This window comes from Prosopis cineraria, unplaced genomic scaffold (assembly GCF_029017545.1).
Source record: "Prosopis cineraria cultivar Desert tree isolate PC_DT_omini unplaced genomic scaffold, ASM2901754v1 PC8, whole genome shotgun sequence".
NCBI lineage: Eukaryota > Viridiplantae > Streptophyta > Magnoliopsida > Fabales > Fabaceae > Prosopis > Prosopis cineraria.
The window spans coordinates 8,596,663-8,622,660 of NW_026555339.1; the positions used below are offsets into that span (position 1 = coordinate 8,596,663).

Here is a 25,998-nt window from a genome sequence, read left to right on the forward strand (position 1 = left end):
TCATCAAGTTGTTTGATAGTTCAACTTCATCAATTCTTGCTATGAAGCTCCGAAATATATTCTTATCGATGTTCGAAATCTCAGATCTAGGAATCCGAAGCGCTTCTAAAGACGTTGTGTATATAGCCATGCTGGAAAATTGCGACCTGAGCTTGTATTTTCTGAATAGAAATGTCTGAGTTGAAATGGAGGGACCCAACTAGGATCAAAGTCAAATTTGAAACCAGTTCCAGTTGAACTCAACTCCAATGATTTTAAGTTTGATAGGTTGGCAAAAAAAATTTCTGAAAGGACACCCGCCCAGGAATTACCTCAAATAATTGAAGTTATGGAGTTGACCGAGGGCTTCCGGAAGATTGCCACTCAAGAGATTGTATATATGACATATCAAAGGAAACTAAAGAAGAAAGATTTCCAGCAAAAGATGGCATTGATCCTTCTAATTTATTATTGTTCAACAATAAATAACTTAGTTTTGGAAGCTCGGACAAGGCTATTGGCAATCGACCATAGAAATTGTTGTAACCAAGGTCAACATCAGAGATGTCTTCGGTGACATTGAAGAATGAATTAGGTAATTCTGAGCTGATATTGTTGCCAAAAAGCTTAAAGAGTTTTAAGAGACGTAAAATTGACAAAGTTGTAGGATGGAAAATCTCCTGACTCACAAGTACGATTGAGATAGTGAAGGCAGCATAGCCATATACAGGAGCCATTTGGGTTCACTTCCAATATTTTAATGAGGAAAGTTGAGAAGGCAAATAAAGATCGTTTAATGACATTCCATTATATTATTTGAAAAGTCAAGGTAATGAAGAGGAGCAGAAAAATTGGCTGATGATTGGTTGTTCGATTTGTCTCTATATAGAGGAAATTTAGAGACTTGGCATGGTGGAATACACACACTCGTGAAAAAATTATCGCTCAAATCCAAATAGTTGAGAAATTCAAGTTGAAGTAGAGATAGATCAATCTCAAATTGTAATGTTTGATTTGCTAGATCAAGCTTTCTAACTCTCCTGTGAAGTTGCCACAGTGAACTCCTTCCCATAAACAGCAATCTTCTAGACTAGTCCATGAGGAGAGTTGGTTTGAAGAATTTGCCAGTCCTTGCTTGAAGATCAAAAGTTTTTTTTTTTTTTTTATCATTCTCAATGCACCAACCTCCTTGCCTATATTGCATAAGTTTCTGTTGAGTGTTGTTGCCAATGGAAACAACACCACCACAAATGAAGTTTGTGAAAGGAAGCTCCTCATTGTGTTTCATTTGAGTAGAATAATCTCCACAAAGTCTTTACATGGTATATACAAGTTGCGAAGCCCCCCTTACCTATATTGCATACCACTCTAATCATATTTATAAGATAATGAGAATATTTATATTGATCTTATTTATAAAGCACCTCAAACCTCAATGATTGTGTTTATCTTTACTCTTTTGCTTTTATCAAAAGTTAAAAAAGTTATTAAATAATAAAGTATTTTATTACTAAAGTATGTATATTTATTAGAAGTAAAATTGAAAATTTATTAAGGTTTTAGATAAAGTTAATAAAATTTAAAATTTTTCTTCATTCTAATAAAAATGTTAGAAATAATTTATATATACAATTAGAAATAATATGCTTGTCAAGTCTTTTGATAATTTCAAGTCTTTTGAACCTTTCCAGTCACATCTATTTATGTGATATACATGCATTCATGATCGCATATCACCTACTTCCTGCGTTCTTATATTAAGTTTTTTAGAATTTTTTTATCCTCAAATATAAGGAATTATTAACATTTTTTTAATGAATAGACCATTACATCCTTATTAAATTAAAAAATAAATAAATACTTTTATTAATTTACTTTGAAAAAAATTATTTTATTTATAATAATTAGAAGTAAAATTGAAATGTTGTTATGCTTTTTATTAAATAATAAAATTTTATTAATTTATATTATTTGATTAAAAATATTTTATATATAAGGATGGAGTAAGAAGGGTACTAAATCGAACACCAAAAAATTTTGAGCAGAAAAGGCACACATAAGTATTACGTTTGAAAAGTCTTCCTCCGAAATTTTCGTCTGCTCATTAATGGCGCCCACAAACCAGATTTCATCCTTATCTTCTGTTTCAATTTCCACAGATGAATTGTTCGAACATTTCAAGAAGTAGATGTAGAGTTGGAAATATGGACTTACTAACGACGAGGGAGAAAAAAAAGAAAAGAAAAGAAAGTTGAACTGGGGATCAACTCACTTTTTGATTAGTTGTAATTACACACCACCCGTACACGCTGTTTTATATAACCTTGCAAACTTTACCATGCAAACTTTAACAGTGAAAAAAAGACAAAAATTGTTTCGAACTTCGAACTTTTACTCCCCACCTTTTTTTTTTTTTTTAAGAGTTCATGCTCTGTTATTCAGTAGCCTTAGATCCATGAAGCCAGCAACTAATGGATTCAATCCATGACACAGCATAAAATTTTATTGCTTCAATTATATTCACGAAGGAGGAGACAAAGTGGGACAAGTGGGCTTCATCACAGACATTACACAAGTTCTTCGCCGGACGTCATGAAACAGGGGAGAATGAGACAGAGCATTGATGGCTTTGAAGTCTAATAATAGCTATTTATTAGTGCGAGTCTACGATAGTATGAGTTTATCTAGGCCATTTTTGTTGGCATTTGAATATTAATTTGGAGATGGTTAATTAGGTTACAAACAATTGATCGTTTTTCTTGATAGTTCACACCATCTATTCGTGCTTCAAAACTCCAAAATATATCTGCATCAATGTTTGAAATCTCTTATCTTGAAGCCAACCGTTGTGTACATAGCCATGCATGCTGGAAAATTGGGACCTAAACCTGTATTTACTGAAGCAAAATGTTTAGTTGAAATGGGGGGAGACCTAATTAGGATCAAAGTGCAAATAATCACCTAGTACTAAGCCAACACCACAAGATTTTGAGCAAAATCATATTGCTTTAATGATATTAGCGAAGAAGGGAGAATGAGACAGAGCATTGTTGGTCTTGTCGGTCTTCCATGCATTTGTTAGTGTCCCTGACTCTGCTCTGGCTCTTCTCTTCTTGTTTCCCTCATCTTATTAAAAACATTCTGACTCAAACATTCACACGAAGAATAACACAACTTAGAAGCAAATGAGAATAGACTCTGTTTTCAAATCAGAAACACAAATTTTGCTCAGGATCTGGTTTGGGGAAAACTGTGTTTCGTGAAGTCAACATTAGAACCATTGGATATGATTTGTATTAAAGTTCCAAATTGATGGAATTTGCAACTATACTAATTCTAAGTTTTGGCTATATTATTAGCCTAAAACAACATATCCTTATAAATGTGGTGAATAAATCGATTGATATGGGATGATTAAGTTCCAATCAAATTATATCATCCTAACTTATAATGGGATTGTTTTATTTATTAGATAAATTAATTAGAAAATGTTAGATAAGATCATCCAATAATATAACTTAGAATCTTAGATTACTCGTTTATTCGATGTACATAAAAATGCATATACAGATCCTAGTACCCAACAGTAGCACAAAAAGGTGAAAACTTACTTCCCGTTAAAAAATGTAAGGCATTTTTAATCAAATCTCACCTCTCAATAAAGTAATTACTTATTTTCAAACTAACTCTATCTTTTCTTATTTACCTCTATTAAACACCTTACAATAAATATAAAGTTATTTATCAATAGAGATACTTAAAAAAAAAACAATTATTACATCTCGAAAGATTATAAATGCCTTATATTTTTAAATATTCAACTCCTTGAAAAATGACTTATACTTTTTAATGGGGGAAGTATATATTTAGTCTATCTAAAACACTTGTTTTTCAATTAAATTAAAACACATGTATCCTTGATAGATTATTTATTCTATAACAAATTATATTATTAATATTATTAACACATTAAAACTCACTTGTTTTGATTTGATTGAATAAAAGTATATTAAATATATAATGCTATGTATCTTGCCCAACATAAAATAAGGCTGAAGTATGCTTCTGGTCCTCTAATTTTATATAATATTTTAGTTCAGTTCTTAATTTTAAAAAATATCTTTTTCTGTCATTTAACTCTAACATCATTAATTTTAAATAATTTTTTTGCATCAATCATGTTGTTTTTAAAAATTAAAAAATTAAACTTAGTATATGAATATTTGAAAATGCTTAGATGAATTGAACGGTGGAATTGCTATTCTTTTTTAAATGAAAGTGAATAATAATTTCCCAATATTTCCATTGTACGTCACAGAACGCCATGTTTGACTCCGCATGCAAAGCTAACAGCTATAGGCATAGTTTAATTACTTTTATTTTTTAATTTGGTTACTTAATATGTAGCTACGTCTAGGAAATTGATAGATTATTTGGAAAATTTATATATAAATCTTGTAGAGCATATTCATATATAAATAAGTTCTATGAAATTTAATAACCACAGAAAAGTCCTTTAAAATTTGAGTGTTATTTGAATTTGGAGTACAAAGACAATATTGTCCCTATTAAAAACACTGTAGTTATGATTGTAAAATATTGAAGTGTGAGTTGTAAATTATTAATGTGATAATTGTAAACAATTAATTCTAAATTTTATTGTCAATGCATAATCAATTTAACTATAAGATATATGGAGTTATTGTTGTAAAATGTTGAAATGAAAATTGTAAATTACTAATGAGATACTTATATATTATTAGTATCAAACTTGTAAGGCATTATCGATTTAACTATTTGATATGTAAAGTTATAGTTATAAAAATTTAAAATAATAATTGTAAATTACTGATAAAATAGTTGTAAATTTTTTTATTGATATAATGTACTTTTGACATGAGGTATTATTGCCTTTGCACTTTAAATTTAAATTACACTCAGGTCTCAAAGAATTTGACTGTAATTTTTGAGCAACTTATTTATGAATAAGTCTATTTCAATCAAAATCGTCTTCTTCGAAATGCAGAAGAATAAGCTTCTACTAGATTCTCCTCAATGTCAGGTCATCTTCAAAATGTTCCTCTAACATTTATAGACAATAAATTTCCTAAGCTTTCAAATCCGAACACACCTGACGCATCCAGTTAATGCACATCGAGCCAAAGAAAATGTGAACCCACATTACAAACACTGTTTCTTCAATGGTTCAGATAAATTTGAATTGAAAGAGAGGAGCATTTCATTCAAAGAGAAAAAAGATAAAAGGTTCAAAATACAATGATGTGTGGCATGAGAACTCTTTCATATACTCTAAGAACTATTACTACGTAAACTCTTCCTTCATCAATTCACAAATTTAAGATAGAGATATGACATGTAAAACTAAACCAGGCTCCACACTCATTGTACCAAATAAACTTGCTACTTCTTGCTGCACTTGCATGCCGCGGACAGAACATATTGAACAGGAAAAAGAAGATAAAACGAGATAAGTTATGATTCATTTGGCATGATGATGAATAAAAAGAAAATATAAAAGACAACAGTTTGTTTTCTTAATACTATATGATAGCTAAATCATTACCTCAACATCACAGAATGTTCTTGATGTTCAATGGAAACTTTTGAAACTGAGGGTCACAAAAACACAAAGTTGATCCACCAGATGACCAAACAATCTGAAAAATTTGTGTCTCCATGATCTGATGAAGAAGAGAGAACCACAAACTCCCCAGAAGCCCACTGCAAATCCGATTCCCATCCCAAGATACAATGACTTTGTATAGTTGTCATCTTCATTTTCCTCATCTAGCTTTGAGTTGTCGGTTTCTTCCTTCTTGTGGCAGATTTTTGGAAGAGGATCTCCACAAAGTTCAAGATTGCCAACAAAACTCCACAATTCAAAACTTTGAATTTGGGTTCCCAAAGGAATTTCTCCATTGAAATTGTTGTATGATAAATTCAAATAAGCAAGAAAAGACAAATTAGAGATTGTCGAAGGAATTTTTCCATAAAGTTTATTGAAGCTGAGATCGAGCGATTCCAAATTTTTCATGCTTCCAATTTCTTTAGAGATCTTCCCTGTCAATTGGTTTCGAGATAAGTTCAAGGACCACAATTGAGTCATCCTAAACAATTCTTTAGGAATTTCTCCAGACAAGTTGTTAGAAGAGAGATCAATACTGTTAACTATAAAAGCATCATTATAATTCAATTCTCTTCCTTTAGAGACCAAGTTCGCTGCCTCTATCGGATAAATATCATCAGTAGGATATGAATTCATGATGTTATATAAGCAATAAGGTATGGGTCCAGAAAGCATATTATCGGCAAGATCTAGTACTCTGACAGTTGAGAGGCTGCATATTTGAGATGGAATATTACCCGTAAATTGGTTGGCTCTTAATTGAATAACCACCAAATTTTTCTGCTGCAAATTTGGCAAACTTCCAGAAAATTTATTTCGCTCTAGAAAGAGGTAAACCAAATTCGTCCAGTTCGACAAGTCCAATGAAAATTTGCCGAAAAAATTATTATTCTGCAAATTCAATCCCTGCAGATGATTCAATGAAGCCATTGAGGGAGGAATTTCACCTGTTAGCTTATTGCTCCCCAAGTTAAGGTGATCTAATTGTTTCCAATTGGTCCAACAATCAGGAAGTTTTCCAGTTAAATGATTGTGCGATACATCCAAGTGATACACTTCTGTTGCATTACTATCACACAACAATGGGAATATAGATCCTGAGAAAGCATTGTTCGATGCTGAAACATAGAATACGTCAGATGATATGTGTGGGAGGCTTCCTGTGAAATTATTGTCGTCTAAAGAAATAGATGATGAGTGTAATGTCACATTGGATATGTCTCCACTGATCAAGTTGTTTGATAGATCGACACTATGAATTCTTGAAACAATGCTCCAAAATACATTTTCATCTATATTTGCTATCCCACATGTAGAGATGTCTAGTCCTCGTAGTGACCGTTGTGTATATAGCCATGCTGGAAGATTAGGACCTAGACTTGTGTTACTCACATCCAGAGACTCAAGTTGAAATGGTGGGACCCAATTGGGATCAAAGTGAAATTTGAAACCAGTTGAACTTAAGTCCAAATATGTTAATCTTGAGAGATTGGCGAAATTCTTTTCTGCGAGGACACCCATGAAGGAATTGCCTCGGATGATTAAATATTTTAGGTTATGGACTTGTCCAAAGCTTATTGGAAGATTACCGCTTAATTGATTCCTTGATAGATCCAAGAAAACTAAGGAAGAAAGGTTTCCAAAACATGAAGGAATTGGACCAGAGATCAAATTTTCAGAGATATCAAAATATTGCAAATGTTCATGGCGATCTAACCAATCTGGAAGTGATCCTCTGAGTTGATTATACCTCAAGCTTAACCTTTTTAAGTAAGGAAGCTTGAATAAGGCTATTGGTATGTGACCATAGAAATTGTTCCAGCCGAGGTCAAGAACAGAGATATCTTTGGTGACATTAAAGAACGAAGCAGGCAACATTGAGTTGATATGGTTGTCAGAAAGATCAAGAGTTACAAGTGATGTAAAATTAACATAGTTGAGGGATGGAAAATGTCTCAGCCGACAACCACTCAAGCGTAACACAGATAACAAAGGAAGCATTCCCATATGTTGGAGCCATTTGGCTTCACTTCCAATATCAACAGCACTGAGATCAAGATATTTTAATGAAGAAATCTGAGAAAGCCAATGAAGATCATTTATGACTAAATCATAATTATATGAGAAGTCAAGGTAATGTATAGTAGCAGAAAAATTTTCTTGTTGAGTTGACACAGTAGCAAGTGATCGATTGTGGAATCTATGTGTTGGGGATTGGGAGACTTGGCATGGTGAAGTACTCACAGTTTTGAAGTGATTGTAGCTGAAGTTCAAGTACTTGAGAAATTGAATCTGAAGGAGACACAGATTAATCTCACCTTGTAATCCACGATCAGATAGAGAAAGATCCGTGACTCTGCCAGTGGTGATGTCACATTGAACTCCCTCCCATAAACAACAATCTTCTTCAGTATTCCAAGAGGAGAGTCGGTTTAAAGGATCTACCACTCCTTCTTTGAAGATTGAAAGTAATCTTTGATCATTCTCATTGCAACGAACCAGCAAGCTGCTTGTGCTAAATATTTTTCCATTGAATGTCGTTGCAAATAGCAGAAGCAGCAACAAAGCAAATGAAACTCGTGAAGTGAAGCTCACCATCACAGTTGTTTCTGTAGAATATGAACACGATGATGATGAAGTCCTTACTGGTATGTATATATATACTGTTTTTACTGGTATATATGTCCTAGAAATGCTGAACTAAATACAAATTAATATTCAAATGCATTAAAATAGTGATAGCTCACGTCATATCCCTTTTTGACCAAGGCTTCTCTTTTTAGTTTTTACACACGCACATGCATGAATGTTGTTCTTGATTTAAAGGGTGCACCCTGTTCCCCGCCGGGATCGTTTCCCTAGCATGTGCATGTGCCCGTTCTTAAATGAGATTTAAATCATTTAGATTTTAATCTGAACATTTCAAATTTTAAATATTATTTTAAATTATATTTATTTAAATAAAAATTTATAAAAATTATAAAATAATCTTAATAAATTTTTATTTTTAATTTAGTCTAGATTTAATTTAGAGGATCCAATTTAATATTAAAATTTTTATGATTGATGTAGATTAAGATTATAAAAATTGGATCCTCTAAATTAATCTACATCAATCATAAAAATTTTAATGTTAAATCAAATCCTCTAAATTAAATCTAGACCAAATGAAAAATAAAAAAATTATTAAAATTATTTTATAAATTTTATTTTAATAAATATAATATAAAAATATATAATAATACTTTAAATCTGAACAATTTAAATGATTCAAATCTGATCATGTGCTCCTCCTGGTACTCATTCTTGAAATGAGTAGGGAAATTAATTTCACTAGTCAACTTTAATATGTCATGTGACTAACTAGCTAATATACAAAACAGTCAACAAACACAACAATAATATCGCCACCATCATAGTCCAAAATGCTCAAATACAATCTTCCTTCCAAATCACACTCAATTATTTATGGTTGAAAAGTCCATTCTCCACTTGTTATGAGTGACACATACCTTTTCTATCTTGAAATTATTTCCACAGCTGTTACAATGGAAAGTAAGGGGGAAAAAAAAAATTCCGCACCCAACGGGAATATGACACTTTAGGACTTAAAACATCAACTGCGGACTATTTTAAAATCAAATTATTTCAAAATATGAATAAAAGGCCAAAAGTCAAAAACATAACCTTTCATGAATGCCACCAAAAATGAGAAAATAGCTTAGGAAAAAAAATTAGTGAAAATTAATGAATTTCTCCATCCATTTGTGTGATATAAATACATATCACTATCACTTATCACGAATACCACAATTTTCAGCAAAAGGGGCACACATATTTATTATGTTTGAAATGTCTTCCTCGTAAAGTTTCGTGTACCCACAAGCCAGGTTCCTTCCTCATCTTCTAAGTCAATTCCACCGCCGAATTGTTTGAACATTGCAAAAAGTATGCGTAGGGTTGAAAATATGGACTTACTATCGAAGGATTCGGATTTAGTGTCTGCTACGGGCACCAACTTTTCCCGTCTGAATTGTTAAAATTTAAATTAATAATTTTGAATTTATATTTCACCAAAAATTAATAAATAAATATGCTTATCTAACCGTTAATCTGGCTCATATTAGACAAAATTCACTAGGAGCCTCAAAAACGGAGGAAAAAGAAAAAGTGAAAGAAAGGTAGGGAGAATTACATTAAAATTACACATAAAAAAATTAATTACTGTAAGATAATAACATTTAGTTCAGTTATGTCACACCTTAAACTTTAAAAGTATAACCGGCTGGAATACAAGCAAATTTAAATTTTATAAGCCCAAACTCATATAATGTCTAACATATTAATTATACAATCTCATCATATAATCATCAATTGTATTAAACAACTATTCATATTAATGAAATATTTAAATTTGTTGAAAAAATTTTGACAAAATTTCATCTATAAATTGGACTACCTAAAATCTTTACAACCTATCAAAAGAATATCCAAGCAACATTTGAAGTTCTACTCTAATACAGTATATATATATATATATATGTACACACAAAAACCCAAAATAATTTAATTAAGAACCCTACCTATATAATTCGTGGAGCGAATCTAAAACAAAACAAAAATATTTAAATATTTACATTAATCCATAATGTGAATAGACCAACAAAATACTTTTTATCTCAAGGAGTCCCATGAAGCTTACTAAAGAGCAGGTCCACTTCTATTGTTTGAATACCAAAAACTTTTTTTAGCAAATAACATCTCCAAATAATAACAACAAATAAAAATGATAACCAAAAACACATGCAGTAGAAAACAAGTAATTAATTTAATTATCGATGGTATTAAAAAATAACAATACAATTTATCTTGATAATTTAAGTAACAAAAATAGAAGAAAGAAAAATAAAAAATCATAATCAACAAATTAAGAAATAGATTTTTAATTTTTTTATATAAAACAAATCATAAAAATACAATTCTTTAGGGTGAAAATATAATGTGAAAACTTATTTTCTGTTAGGACCTAAACCAAACAAATAATAGGCGTGGACATATAATTCATGAAGATAAGTAACATTCATGTGGCTAGAAGCCACAAAAAATAGGTGTAAGCATAAAGTTCACAAATAACAAGCATAGATTATATCCATAAAATTACATCATCTGTTCCACATGTGTTGGCTGACACATAGGACTAACATCTCTAATGTACCCTACTAGCTAGATATGTCATAGCACACTAAGAGCTAACAAAATTGTTGTTAGCCACTAGCATTTCGTATTTAGTCCTATAAAACAATTCTCGCATGCATGAAGACTATAAGTCCTTGTAGTTCAAATTGTCCTTTAATTTGCAAGATATAAACAATCTTTTTATTAATAATTTATCTAATCCATGCATGTATGATTTTAAAATAAATAAAATAAAATACCATGAAAATGCCTGCATGATTAAAGTTGAATAATAAATAAATTGATTACATGTAAATGAGCTTAATCATAAGATACAATTTAAAAATATTTATTGAGAACAATTAAAGTAAATAAATAAAGCAAAAGAAAGATCATTACTTTTATATACATTGGGGTCACTAAATTTTAAAATACATTTCTTATAACTTTAATCAAGTTTTCTCTTCTTCTAGGATCCCTATCACATATAATAAAATTTTAATAGATTTATTACAAACATCTAACATATTTAAATTTTCAAATCAATCAATTAAACTTCTTAACCTTCATTCTCTTACCCCAACAAACATCAATATCATATTGTACAAATCAAACTCCTAAAAAATAAAATCAACTTAAACCCAAAGAAAGCAACTTTAAATTCCTTTCCCTACGGTAACAAATACATAAGTTAAATTACTTATATATGTATGTATGTATGTATGTAAATACTGTTAAAGCTGAATTTTAGCTTTAGTAAATCCTGTATACTCTCTCACTCACGTAATAACGTAACAAAGAGGGAGAATTATAATCTACTACTACCCACATAATATGCACAGCCATATAACTGTTGCTAGGGAGGCAAAGGATGAGATTTTAGCTAACCAAAGAGTAAAGGAGACATGGAGGAAGGATTTGAAGCTCTTACTCACCCAAGACAGTACTGTCCAGAAGAAATGAGAAGAGGAAGAATTTTTTTTATCACAGAAACAAAAGGGAAGGCAGAAGAGAGGACCGACGACTAATCAACGGAAGGAATATAGAGAGGACTACACGATCGAACTTCCATATCAGCAACAGACGTCCCACAGCCCACACTTATTATGACGACAGTGACAATGAACCAAGAAGGAAGAGAGCCCGGCGCAGAACGAAGAAAAACACTAGATAAGGATGACGGGGGAGGAGGGTTCCGACGTACCCACTGTCACCGGCAGCAAGGATTAGTGGCAAAGAAGGAAGAATGGGAGACGAACATGATGAAGACTTGAAGCTCTCTTTTCTAGCTCTCTTTTCTCTCTCTTGCTCTGTTTCTGCTACTTGACCGACAAAGGGAAAGAGAGTTTTGAATAAAAAAGGATCATGAGGGAAACTTACAGAATAAGGCTAAAGATTGTTGATAAAATTACAAAATAACACACCCACCAAAAAATTATTGTTGTTATTATTATTATTATTAATAAATTTTATAATAATTAATTTTCTTATAAAAGGCATGGATGTAATTCACCCAAAAACAAAAGCAAGTTGAATAGGGGTCAAATCACTTTTTGACTGGTTGTAAATACACAGCACCCACGCATACTTTTTTTTTTTAAAAAAAAAAAGAAGCTTGTAATTCTTATAATCTTACTTGCTCATCGTCACCAATGATCATCTACAATAAAGAAAGACTTAGTTTAGAACTTCAAATTTTTACTCTGCAACTGTTTTTTTGAGAGTCCATGCTGTTATTCAGTAGCCTTGGATCCATGAAGCAAGCAACTAATAGATTCAATCCATTGACACAATAAAATTTTATTGCTTTAATAATATTCATGAAGAAGGAGACAAAGTGGGAGGAATGGGCTTCATCACATACGTCATACAAGTTCTTCGGCGCACATCACGAAACAGGGGATTAGTACGGGTCTATGTGAGTTCATCTTGGCATTATGAGCTCAACTAAATTGACAAGTTTGGTAACCCTAACCTCATGTAACCAAAGCCAGGTTCATCTTAGGACCCATTTTCATGTTGAACAGAATGTTATTTGACCTTATTTGTTGGCATTTGAACACCGTATGTTATATATTCAAGTAAAGGTGCATTCTTTTCTTTAAAATATTTCTCAAAAGGTACCCAACACTTTAACATTTTTGTTAGAGTAATTTTGCTCTTAAAGTTAGTAAAACGAAACATTTTTTCCTTTTCTATCAAATTTTTTAACAGTCAACATTGAAATTTTGACGAAAAGGGTAAAAATGCTCAGTTCTAATAACTTTAAGGGCAAAATTACTCCAACAAAAATGTTAAGGTGTTAAGAGCTCCTCGAAAAATACTTTAAGAGCAAAAATTATAAAGTCCGCTAATTAATCCAGATTTTACCATTCTCAAATGCATAATCATTAAACAATAATCACATAATATCATAATAATAGCCCTCAAATTGTTTTCGAAATGCAGATCCCAACTTCTTAAAAAAGTACATTCAAATAGGAGGACTAATAGAAGCGTAAACATACATCACCAAACTCAAAGAGGTACAATTATTTTTTTGTGAAACATGCCATGCGTTGTAGCTTGTACCACCATGCGTCACGGCATATGGTACAGAGCCACGAGCTCTATTTCCCTTTGTGCCATGCACTACGGCACATATGACAGCAAATTATGCTGTCATAAGATAGTTTGTAAAAAGAACTTTTACCATGGGCCATTTTCACATTCAACATTCGATTGGAGTGATTCAAGTGCTCACACAATGCTTATAACATATTTTATTTAATGAGATAAGTTTGAACTCGATCTAATAGTTGGATTTAAAATTGGATATCCGGGTGCAAGAATCTTCTTTTTCTTTCAAAACGTGTGCCCTAAGTATTCACTTCTCATTTCTTATCTCATTAGATCACTTTAGGCCTTAAATTAAATCCAAAAGGACTATATGCACCTAATTAACTCAATGTATCATACATACCACATCAATTACTCATTTTAACCTCTTAATGCCACATTACACAATAATGGACTCATATGAGGCATAACACATATAACTACATACATATATATATTTGTTCCACTTTAATCATCCAACTTTCTCATATGGAGCTAAACCTCACCATATGATCAGGAATTACAAATATACTTGAGTCCTTTAAATAGAGCTCAACTTCACCATTTGTATCAAGTTCTAATACATGCACATAATTTCATATAACAAAAACACATTGATGCACAATGGAATAAGATATACAATAGCATACAATTTATTGATTGACATCTAGGCCTACACACATACCTATAGCTATGGGACCCTTAACAAAATGCAACATCACATATATATAAAAGCAAATTTTTAACCATAGAACATATACACATTCACACATTCATTTCACATACTCTTATGCATCCTAATTGACAACTCAAACTCTAATAACATATTACGCATTCATTATTTATAATAGTAGTCATATCACTATCAAGCGAAGTTACTCTTTCCTCGCTTCTTTTCCTGGCTTTCTTGTGCTCTCTTTACCTATATACAAAGGTAACGGAGTGAGACATATATTTCAGTAACCCGAATATAACCCAAATACTGGTCAACAGCTAAAATCATAAACAATAGATAAAGCAACATGCGTTCCAATAAAGATAGTATAATATGCATATACATGAATTCATACACATCATCCATCATGCTCATGCACTCCTGATTTTACCTAGCAGAGTAAGCTCTACGCTCGAACTAAGACTTTTAATCTTACATGAAATAGGGCCCACCATACCTCTGTCTCATACCAGGTATCCTCTTTACACATAGGTGGTCTCTTGAGTTTCACCTAGCAAAGCATTCTAAATGCTTGGACTATCAGGACTTCCTAACCTTACATAGAGTAGGACCATGATTCCTTACCTTAGTGTAGGGGTACACTCGTGGATCATTATCTTAGGTCTGTCATAGTAGAGTTAAGCTCTACGCTCAAGATCTTCAAAACTTCCTAACCTTGTACAAAGTAGGGCCGTGACCCCCTACCCTAGTCTAAGATATACTGGCAGATGCAATGCATATGTCTATGCATATGTCTCCTTACATTCGTTTCATATACAACTCACAATATTGCTACTCCCTTAATTTATAAATCACAAATGCATATAGTTATATAAAGTACTTGTAAATAATTTTACAAATAAACAAGTAAAAGAGTTATTCAGTTACTTTTTACCCTTATTAACAAAAGTTACCAATCACAATGGACTCTTAGAGTATAGACTCTCATAAGCAACATCACAATTGCTTAATCTATAGAATATAATATCCCTTAGTCAATTCTCAACACTCGATATAGACATTGATTCAGCTAAATCGAATCTCTTAATACCCAAACTAGTCCAATTAACATCTTTCAAACTCATAAAATTCATTTTCTATAGTCATTAGTCTTATAGGCTATTTAAAAGACCATAACAACCTCCTAACTCATTTATTTACAAAATTTCACCATTTTAACCTAATTCTTTAGGTTAATTTGAGCTTAATCTTTACAATTCAACTATTTAACTCCAAACTAGTCATAAAATCTTAGTTTCGCATTTGAAATTCCTTTGTAAACCTTTCCTTTAGATTATAACTCCTTATGACTTCTTGGTTCAATTTCTTTGTCGATCAAATTAAGAGAAAATAGAGTAGAAATATAGTATAGAATTGTACAATACTTACTCGACAAGTCTCTAATCGAAACAAACTCCCAATAGTTAGATTATGCAAGCTCTAGCAAAGATGGACTTCTCCTCCTTTCCAAATGTGTTGTTCACATTTCTCCCTTCTGATTTCACGAGTTGATCACATCAATTTTAAGCAATTTTTATATAATGCACCACGGCGCATGCAAAACCCACCACGACACATGATACGGTGAGTTTGATCTCACTTATGCTCAGGTATTCCGTCCTAAATTGCCATTCCACCATTTAATTCTATAACCACACCAATCAACCAACATCATATATTAGTCTAACACTCAAAATCATAATTAATTCACTAATTATTAATTTTTCTTGATTAGCAAATAATTTTTCTGGATTGAAATTTAGGATGTTACAAAAATGCACCTTAACCTTATATATTTTTAATTTTGTTTTGACATTAATTTAGAGATGGTTAATTAGGTTACAAACAATTGATCATTATGCTTGATAGTTCACCATCATCTATTCCTACAACAAAACTCTAAAATATATCTACATCATTAATGTTTAAAATATCTTCTCTTGAAACCAACTATTGTGTATATAGCCATACATGTTGGAAAATTATGACATAAGTTTGTATTTACTGAAACAAAGTGTTTGAGTTGAAATGATGGGCGACCTAATTAGGATCAAAGTTCAAATAATCACCTACTACTAAACCAACACTACAAAATTTTAAGCAAAATTATATTGCTTTAATGATATTTACGAAGCAAGGGAGAATGAGACTGAGCAATCTTGGCTCTTTATTAGTCTTCTATGTATTTGTAAGTGTCCCTACTCTGGCTCAACTCTTCTTTCGTCCATTTTATTATTAAGGCTGTAGGTCCTTGCTCACATATTTATTTTTTAGGAGCTTTGGGCACCCTATACTTTTAAGCAGGGCAATTTTACCCTTAAATTATTTTTTGAGAAGCAAAAAGGCCCTTCTATTAGTCAAACATTAAGATCGTTGTTTCTTGCTGATGTGACAAATGCATAGGCCCCACACACATTGACATGTAAGATCATGTTCTTTAGTGTTAATTTTTCTTTAAACTTTTTTTTTAGGAATGCTAAGTCTTTTTTTAGAAGCATTGAGTACCCTAAAATCTTGTTAAAATAAAATTTAATAAATATTAAGTATTTTAGTATTTAATAATTTAAATATTATTATTTCAAACATTACACCACCCAATTTAATATTTTAATATTTTATAATTCTATATTAAAAATGAAAGGAATGAATCTTCAAATCAACAGAGGAATTTTTTTTCTTCTCATAGCTTCATTTTTCTCTTGCTAAATAACTTTTTTCGTAACACATTAATGAAATAAGCAATATCTTTCAAATAAACATTTTTGTTCACATATTGTTATTCCTGATTTGTCATGTTTCTGATTTTACTCTTAACACTACAACGTATAAAGAGTATTAAATTTGGACAGTGTAATATTTTAAAAGAAGATTGTTAATTGATCAAAAAATTACAGAAAATGACCTAAAAATTTAAGAAACTTAACTAATATTAAAAATATAAGTAAGTTCTGACATGTACAAAAAAAAACATAACAATTTGGGCACTATCTCGAATAGAAGATTGAATATCGATATATAAAAAATAAAAAGTTCTTTATAAATTTATAAAATACTACTTTGAGTTGTTAATATTTAAAAAAGTAATTTATAAATTTTGAATAAATATTTATAAATAATAATATTTAAAATATTAAATATGAAAATATTTAATATTTTGATAATATTTATTAAATTTTATTTTAATAAGACTTTAAGGTACCCAATATTCTTAAAAAAAATTTTAAAGTGTTCAGCACTTTTAAAAAGAAAGTTTAGGAGCAAATTTGCACCAAAGATATGGTTAAAGGGCCCATTTAGATTTCTATTAATTAATATAATTAATTTTAATTATAATTAATTATGTCATAATGTAATTTATTTGGATATTATTTTTCTGAAATTGATTGCAACTGTAAATTAAATTATTGATAAAGTTATATTTAATATTATTAAATTTGTTAAACTTTATATAAGAAATAAAATATATTATTTTATAGTAAAATTGAATCTATAAGAAATCTCTTAGAATTTATTTCAAAATGTGATTCCAGCTTAACAATCAATAATTAAATTTTTTATGTTTGGGTAATTCTTACAAAAATTGATTATTGTGCCCCCAAAAATCAATTATACACTCTATCCAAACAAGCTAAAAATCTTATCTATCACTGGACATTGGCTCCACACATATCTACATCAACAGAAAATAGAAAACTTAACGGCCTCGTAACAGAAGAGTATTTGTGGACTTCAAATATACTTCAGGAGAAAAATTGCTCCACTTAAGAGTATAGGATGTCTAGTGCTTCTAAAAATAAATACAGAGACAAAATTGGACCTTAACCTTACTATTGAAAACATCCCAACTATGCAAAATTCACATGAGGAATAACACAACTTAGAAGCAAACGAGAATAGACTCTGTTTTCAAATCAGAAACACAAATTTTGCTTGGGATCTGGTTTGTGAAAAACTGTGTTTAAGCCAACATTGGAACCATTGGATATGATTTGTATTAAAGTTCCAAACTGATGGAATTTGCAGCTCAGTTTTGACTATATCATTAGCCTGTAACAACTTATCCTTATAAATGTGGTGAATAAATTGATTGATATGGGATGATTAAGTTTTCAATCAAAATATATTATCCCATCTTATGATGGGACTGTTTTATATATTAGATAAATTAATTAGAAATGTTAAATAATATCATCAAATAATAAAACTTAGAATCTTAGATTACTCAACTACTCGCTGTACTTGAAAATGCATGTACAAATCCTAGTACCCAAGAGTAACATAAAATAGTGTAGAGCTTATAGAGAAAATTAATTCTAATAGCATACTAATTAGACAGTATATGTCTAAATTTTAATCTCAAAAAAAGGAATACTCAAGGAAAAATGATCGAAGTTTAAAGTTCTGTCATATAATATTGGGGAAAACCATTCGACAAAAGTTGCTTCACAACAAGCATAACTCAAATTTCCTTTAAATCTTCTTTCTTTTTTCTTGGACAGAAGTCTTGTTCCCATCATAGACATGCTTAAATTTATTTATGGTTCTTTGGGTGTAAAAAATGTCTAAATTTCCCCATGCGTTTGGTTAACTCCTCATCATTGTCAAGGCTTGGTTCTTGATTAAATAATGTACAATTGAATGTTTAATTTCCAAAATGCACGAGACATGGGGTTGATGGAAAATGGCTCATCTTCGTATAGAAATAGCCCATTCTCCAAAGATGGAACCACTTTGATTGCTCAAAATTCTTGATTTCTTTTTTTAATATGACTATTTGACTAGATTATATTTGAGCATTTTTGGGATCCGTTGAGAATAACTCTTGAAGAAGTTTTTTTACAATTATATAAATTTAAACTCAAGATCTTGTACTTAACTAGCTATAGCCTCTTTCATAACAATGTCTGTTGGTAGCAAATAATTTATTTATTTTTAGTTGCCTATGGATATCTTTCTAATTGAAGGTAATTTTATTTAAGACATTATCAGGTATATTCTTCAATGAGGATTTGAACATTGATTCATTACTTTTTGAAAGACTAGTCCCTTTTGTTAGATTCAATGCTTGTTGATAAATGATATTTTGATTCAAATTATGGAACATGATCTTAGGCCTTGAGAAGCCAACTCTTGTTCTGCATGACAAAGGGATGCCTCAATAGTCAACATTGTTAAAATATAAAAATTTGAGGGAAATGTGTTGAGTCAAATTCAGTGTGGAGGTTCATTCCAATTTCATACCGAGTCTTTTGGTGGATTTCCGGGAAATAAAGAACTGCAAAATCTGCAATTTTGGTATTCGCTATTAATATATTTGTGTCCAATTTCTCCCAAATACCATGTGATTAATGTTAATAAGAACTAAACATGAAATGATAAAAGGATCTAACTATGAGGATCCACTAAATTAGAGACTTGATAAACGATGTTGGAAATTAGAATGAGGCTTCGCAGCGGATTTGACTTCACATATATGTCTACTAATCATGATGCCTCTTATCTACGAACCTGAACTCCAAAATTGAACTTTGTGTGTCCGTAGCCTGTTTGCTTTGCTAGAGTTTAATACTGTATACATGCTTATAAATGTGGTAGTTTTATTGATTGGCATCAACTAACTAATTAATTTCTTATTATTATCCAATCATATTACCAGTACTGCTTAAATATTAAATTAATCGAGGAAAAAGGATACTCCACAGAAAGAGAAAAAGATTACTGAACAATCACATCACGTGGAATTAAATGTACTCATCAAAGGCTTCTTAGTTAACAACATGAGAATACACACACACATGCACTAATAACTATCATGACAAATCTTCTCTTCTCAGTACAATTCACTAAATTTAAGATAAGAAAGGGACATCCAAGCGGTAAAATGGCAGCAAAGCTCCCTATTCGTTGAAGCAGAGTTTCAAGGTTTGAATGACAGGAAGGCATCAGAGCAGTGATAGATAGATCGATGAGGCCGATACTCAAAAATGCTGTACCCAATGCTTGCTACTGCACCTGCATCCCCAAGACAAGACATGTTGAACAATTAAAAAAAAATACATAATTAGTTAAGAACAGAACATGTTTTCCAAGAAAAAGAAGGGAAATAAACCCTCTGTTTAAATATGTATAATGACGTTATTACCTCTAGGGGAATTTGATATTCAATCAAACCGTTTGCAACATAGGTCCACAGCAACATAAAGTTGATCTATCAAATGACCGAACCATCGGAAAAATTTGTGTCTCCATGCTCTCATGAGGAAGAGAGAACCGCAAACTCCCCAAAAGCCTAATGCAAATCCAACTCCCATTCCAAGATATAATGACTTGAAAAAGTTGTCATCTTCATTTTCTCCATCATGCTTTGGATTGTCAGTTTCTTCCTTCTTGTGGCACATCTTTGGAAGAGGATCTCCACAAAGTTCAAGATTGCCAACAAAACTCCACAAATCAAAACTTTGAATTTGGGTTCCCAACGGAATTTCTCCATTGAAATTGTTGTATGATAAGTTCAAATAATCAAGAAAAGATAAATTGGAGATTGTCGAAGGAATTTTTCCATAAAGTTTATTGTAGCTGAGATCAAGAGATTCAAATTTTTCATTCTTCCAATTTCTTTAGGAATGTTTCCTGTCAATTGGTTTCGAGATAAGTTCAAGGACCATAATTGAGCCATACTAACCAATTCTTTAGGAATTTCTCCAGACAAGTTGTTAGAGGAAACATCAATACTCCGCAAAAAGACAGGGTTTTTGTAATCAAATTCTCTTCCTTTAGAGATTAAGTTCACTGCCTCTGCCAGAAAATAATCAGGAAGTGAATGCATGATGTTACTTAAGCAGTGAGGTATTGGTCCGGTAAGCTTATTATCAGCAAGATCTAGTACAGTGATAGTTGAGAGGTTGCACATTTGAGATGGAATATTACCCGTAAATTGGTTGGTTCTCAATTGGATAACCACCAAGCTTTTCTGCTTCAAATTTGGCAAACTTCCAGAAAACTTATTTCGCTCTAAAAAGAGGTATTCCAGAAGATTCAATGAATCAAAGGAGGGAGGGATTTCACCTGTTATCTTATTGCTCGCCAAATTAAGGAAATATAGTTGTTTCCAATTGGACCAACAATCAGGAAGAGTTCCACTCAAATGATTATATGATAAGTCCAAAATAATTACCCTCTCGCTTTCCCCATCATTCTCTCTATGGCACAATAACGAGAACATAGATCCCGACAAAGAGTTGTGAGATGCATTAAAGTAAGAGATATTTGCTGACAGCGTGACATTGGATATGTCTTCACTAATCAAATTGTTTGACATATCAACAGAAGCAATTCCTGCTACAAAGCTCCAAAATACACCTGCATCAATTGTTGAAATCCCTGATGTAGATATGTCGAGGTCTTCTAGAGACCGTTGAGAATATATCCATGTTGGAACATTAGGCCCTATACTTGTGTCACTCAAATACAATTTCTTGAGTTGAAATGGTGGGACCCATTGAGGATCAATGTCAAATTCGAAACCGGTTGAACCTAAATCCAGTGATTTTAAATTTGAGAGATTGGCAAAATTCTTCTCTGCAAGAATGCCCGCCCAGAAGTTGTTTCCAATGTGCAGGTAATTTAAGTTTTGGAGTTTTCCAAGGCTTTCTGGAAGAGTGCCACTGAAGTGATTTGAGGATAAGACTAAGGAAATCAAGGAAGAAATATTTCCAAGAGATGATGGAATTGAACCGTAGAACAAATTACCACTGATATCAAAATATTGCAACTGTTCAAATTGGCCTAACCAATTTGGAATTGACCCTTTAAGATTATTAGATCCCAAATCTAAATATTGAATGCTTTGAAGATTGAGCAGGGCTAATGGTAATTGACCAGAGAAATCACAAGTGTGAAGGTCAAGATGATAGATACGATTGGTGATATTAAAGAATGAATCAGGTAATTTTGAGTTGAGATCGTAATTGTAAGAAAGATCAAGAACTTCAAGTGATGTAAAATTGACATAATCAAGGGATGGAAAATTGATCAATCTACAACTGCTCAAGTGTAACTCAGAGAGTGAGGTAGCATGGCCATATACTGAAGCCATTTGGCTTCCTTTCCAATATCATTGTCGCTAAGGTCAAGATATTTTAAGAAAGAAAGTTGAGAAAGCCAATGAAGATCATTGATGGCTAACAAATAATTCGTAGAAAAGTTAAGATAGCGTAGAGAAGCAGAAATACGCTGATTGATTAGAAGGAGTAGCAAGTGAGTGGTTGTCGAATTTGTGTCCATCGACTAGAGATTTGGAGAACTGGCATGGTGACATACTCACAGTTTCAAAGTCATTGTAGCTCAAGTCCAAGTGGTTGAGAAATTGAAGTCGAAGCAGACAGATAGATTATCTCACCTCTTAATGTATGATTGAAAAGATCGAGCTCTGTAACTCTGCCAGTGATGTTGTCACAGTGAACTCCCTCCCATGAACAGCAGTCATCTTCAATAGTCCAAGAGGAGAGTTGGTTTTTGGGATCTACAACTCCTTTTTTGAAGATTAAGAGTAGCCTTTCATTTTTCATTGCAACGGACCACCATGTTTGTACCATCCACGCTTCTGTTGAATGTTGTTGCAAATAGCAGAAACAGCACAACAAGCGAAATTTGTGAAGCCAAGCTTGCCATCTTGGTTGATTAATTGCAGTAGAATGAACTCAGGCAACTCTACCTAATAGTGTTGCTTTAAAAAATATCGGAAAATCAGAAGTAAACAAAAATTTTAATATATGCCTAGAACAATCTCTACAAAAAAAGTGCATCATACTGTTTACAGTCAAGTTTCTTGCTAATCATGCAGTCTTTCCAACGAAAAATGGATCATAAATGCATTCATTTTCGCACATGTCATATTTCATACTTATACTTTTCTCCTTTAATTTTTTTCAAATTTGCACAGCAACTCGTTTGAAACGCTTGAACGCTTCACAAAAGTAAAAATGGCTTAAGCAATCCAACGGAGGAGCTTCCTTTGGTATCATCTCTATGGATTTGCTTTGAGAGAGAAAGAGACGTTGTCAATTTCATCAAACTTCATATATTCTACGGAACTGCATGAACCAGCCCAATAATGCTTTGATAAGTCAGCAGCCAATGGAATTTACAGCATTTCGTCAAACAAAGAAAGAGATGTTGCTATCCGCCAATTTCATCAATAAACTTCATGAATCACATTCTACTAAATGAACGAACCTCTTCACAATGAATTTGACCGATTTCCATCCATTTTATTATTGCATATGCAAGCATTTTTTTCAGCCAAAGAAAGAGATGTCCCATTTGCCAATTTTATCCATAAACTTCATGAATCATATTCTATGAAGTGAACGAACTTTCATAATGAATTTGACTCCCCGATTTCCGTCAATATTTTTTTATTACATACAAGTATTTTTTATTAGAAATATCATCTTCGAGTATTAGTCAAGAATTAATTGGGGGCATGCACCTCTCTTTTAGACCCTAAACGAAAATTCAAACATAATTTCCCATGTCATAAGATACTAGGATTTTTCATTAGACCAAACTCTTATCGGTGATTTTTCTATCAAATTACTCACTTTAAACGTGTATTGAATAAGAATAGGCTTAGACAATATTTTTTTAATTATTTAAAAAACATTAAGTGGTTTTATCTTAGGAGCGCTTAGAAAGAATGGGCCATTTTGGATTAACCCATTTCTCATGCAATTCCGGCCGATAGCAAGAAGGCCTCCCTTACCTTGCCCTCGTCTTTAAACATCTTACAAATTGAACATTCAAACCGTGCATCTAATTCATTAAAGAAAACATAAATAAAGAAAAATGATTATATGTGAAAACCCAAAGTGGTAATGTGTAAGGTGTAATATTGTGTTTAGATATATTAAAAAATAAAAAAGTAGTAGAAGATTTACGTACCTATAACATGTATAATACGTACCCAGAAGATTTTTAACCAATATGGAATTGATCCTTTGAGATGATTAGATCCCAAATCTAAATATTGAAGGTTTTGAAGATTGAGCAAGGCTATTGGCAATTGATCATAGAAAAAGCAATTATCAAGCTGAAGATGCTAGATGTGATGGTGATATTAATAAATGAATCAACAGGTAATTTTGAGTTGATATTATAATTTGAAGATCAAAAACTTCAAGTGACGTAAAAAATTGACATAATCAAGGTATGGAAAATTCTTAGTCCACAATTGCTCGTGTTTAACCCAGAAGAGTGAAGGAAGCATGGCCCTATACTGGAGCCATTTGATATCATTCCCATATCAATGCCATTAAGGTCAAGATATTTTACGGAAGAAAGTTGAGAAAGCCAAAGAAGATCATTCATGTGTAACACATAATTGCCAGAAGAATCAAGATACGTAGAGCAACAGAAAAACTTGCTGACTGATTAGAAGGAGGAGCAAGTGATAGGTTGTAAAACGTGTGTCCATCAATAGAAGATTTGGCGTGGTGACATACTCACATTTTTTAAAGTCATTGGAGCTCAAGCCCAAGTGGTTGAGAAATTCAAGTCGAAGCAAGACATGGATTTATCTCACCTTCTAATGTATAATTGAAAAGATCAAGCTCTGTAACTTTGTTTGTGATGTTGTCACAGTGAACTCCCCCCACGAACAGCAATCATCTTCAATAGTCCAAGAGGAGAGTTGGTTTTCTGGGATCTACCACTCCTTGTTTGAAGATCAAGAGCAGCCTTTCATCATTTTCATTGCAACGGGCCACCAAGTTTGTACCATCCACGCTTCGTCGAATGATGTTGCAAATAGCAGAAACAGTAGAACAAATGATATCTGTGAAGCGAAGCTTGTCATCGTGCTGAATTGGCTTAGAATGAACTTAGGGAGGAGCTCTTTACCTTGTATATATACATGAGTTGTGTTAATGATCCCAAAAATCATTGCAAAAGAAGTGGTTTTTTTTTTTTTAAGACAGTCACCACAATATATATTTATATTATGATTTTTTATGTTTTTGCTGATTGAAATCTCATGATTTTATATATGATTAAATTTAATTCTCCTTATATAATTTATCGTGGTTTTGTAATAAAAAAAAGTGTTGCTTTAAGAAAGTATTGAAAAATCTGAAGTAAACAAAATTCAATGCCTTGTTAAAATGATAATCACATTATATATATCATATATATATCTATACTCTCATTGTTTCAGATAGCGGTTACCGATTGATGATGCTAACTTAATTAATGAGTGTAAAACATGAATTTTTCGATTGATGCAAAGAATAATACCTACTCCACCCTCAAATTATAAGACATTTGACACAAAATTCTACATCTCAAAATATTAAATACCTTGACAAAAATAAAATTTATTAAATAATTTTTTTAAATATTATCCATTATTTATATTCTCTTTTATTATGTTTTTTATAAATGGAGTATCAAGTGAAGTGTGTTTTTAAAAGTTATATTTTTTTAATGAGTTTCATTAGTAAAATGATTTTGTCTAAAATTTCTTACAAATTAAAATAAAAGAAACAAATACTCCTTTCAATTCTATTTATAAAGTAGAGAGATAAGAATTTTTTTTTCTCATTTATAATTCTCATAATTAAATTTTATCACAAGCTTTTTTTTTATTTCCAATGATTATTGGAGGGAGAAAATATATATTAAAATATGTATATTTAATAAGGATAAAATTAAAAAATTATTAATTTTAGACAAAATTAATAAATTTTAAGGTTTTTTTTATACCGATATAAAATATATATAAAATAATTTATAAATAAAATTATAGGAGTAATAATTAAAGTAATGTGTTTCCTCCCATTCAAAATCTAAGTTACTTTTTACCACGTTCACAAAAATTTAGGAAAAT

General features: G+C 31.5%; 2 protein-coding genes and 1 pseudogene across 3 annotated transcripts; all 3 read right to left on the reverse strand.

The window, feature by feature from the left end:
- Positions 1–326: 326 nt before the first annotated feature.
- On the reverse strand, positions 327–716 carry LOC129317241 (LRR receptor kinase SERK2-like). Its single transcript, XM_054961607.1, has one exon. The coding sequence runs from the start codon at positions 714–716 to the stop codon at positions 327–329; it is 390 nt and encodes a 129-aa protein (XP_054817582.1).
- A 4,205-nt stretch (positions 717–4,921) lies between these two features.
- Positions 4,922–8,230, reverse strand: LOC129318964 (receptor-like protein EIX2). 2 transcript variants are annotated; one of them, XM_054963981.1, is made up of 2 exons: positions 5,564–8,230; positions 4,922–5,410 (listed from the first exon to the last, which is right to left on the reverse strand). In XM_054963981.1, exon 1 carries the CDS (start codon positions 8,222–8,224, stop codon positions 5,591–5,593), a length of 2,634 nt encoding a protein of 877 aa, XP_054819956.1. In that variant the 5' UTR covers positions 8,225–8,230; the 3' UTR covers positions 4,922–5,410; positions 5,564–5,590. The 2 variants fall into 2 exon arrangements, with proteins under 2 accessions (XP_054819956.1, XP_054819957.1); XM_054963982.1 differs by having other exon boundaries at positions 4,922–5,415.
- Positions 8,231–19,860: 11,630 nt separating this feature from the next.
- On the reverse strand, positions 19,861–22,327 carry LOC129317138 (receptor-like protein EIX2; annotated as a pseudogene).
- Positions 22,328–25,998: the final 3,671 nt, after the last annotated feature.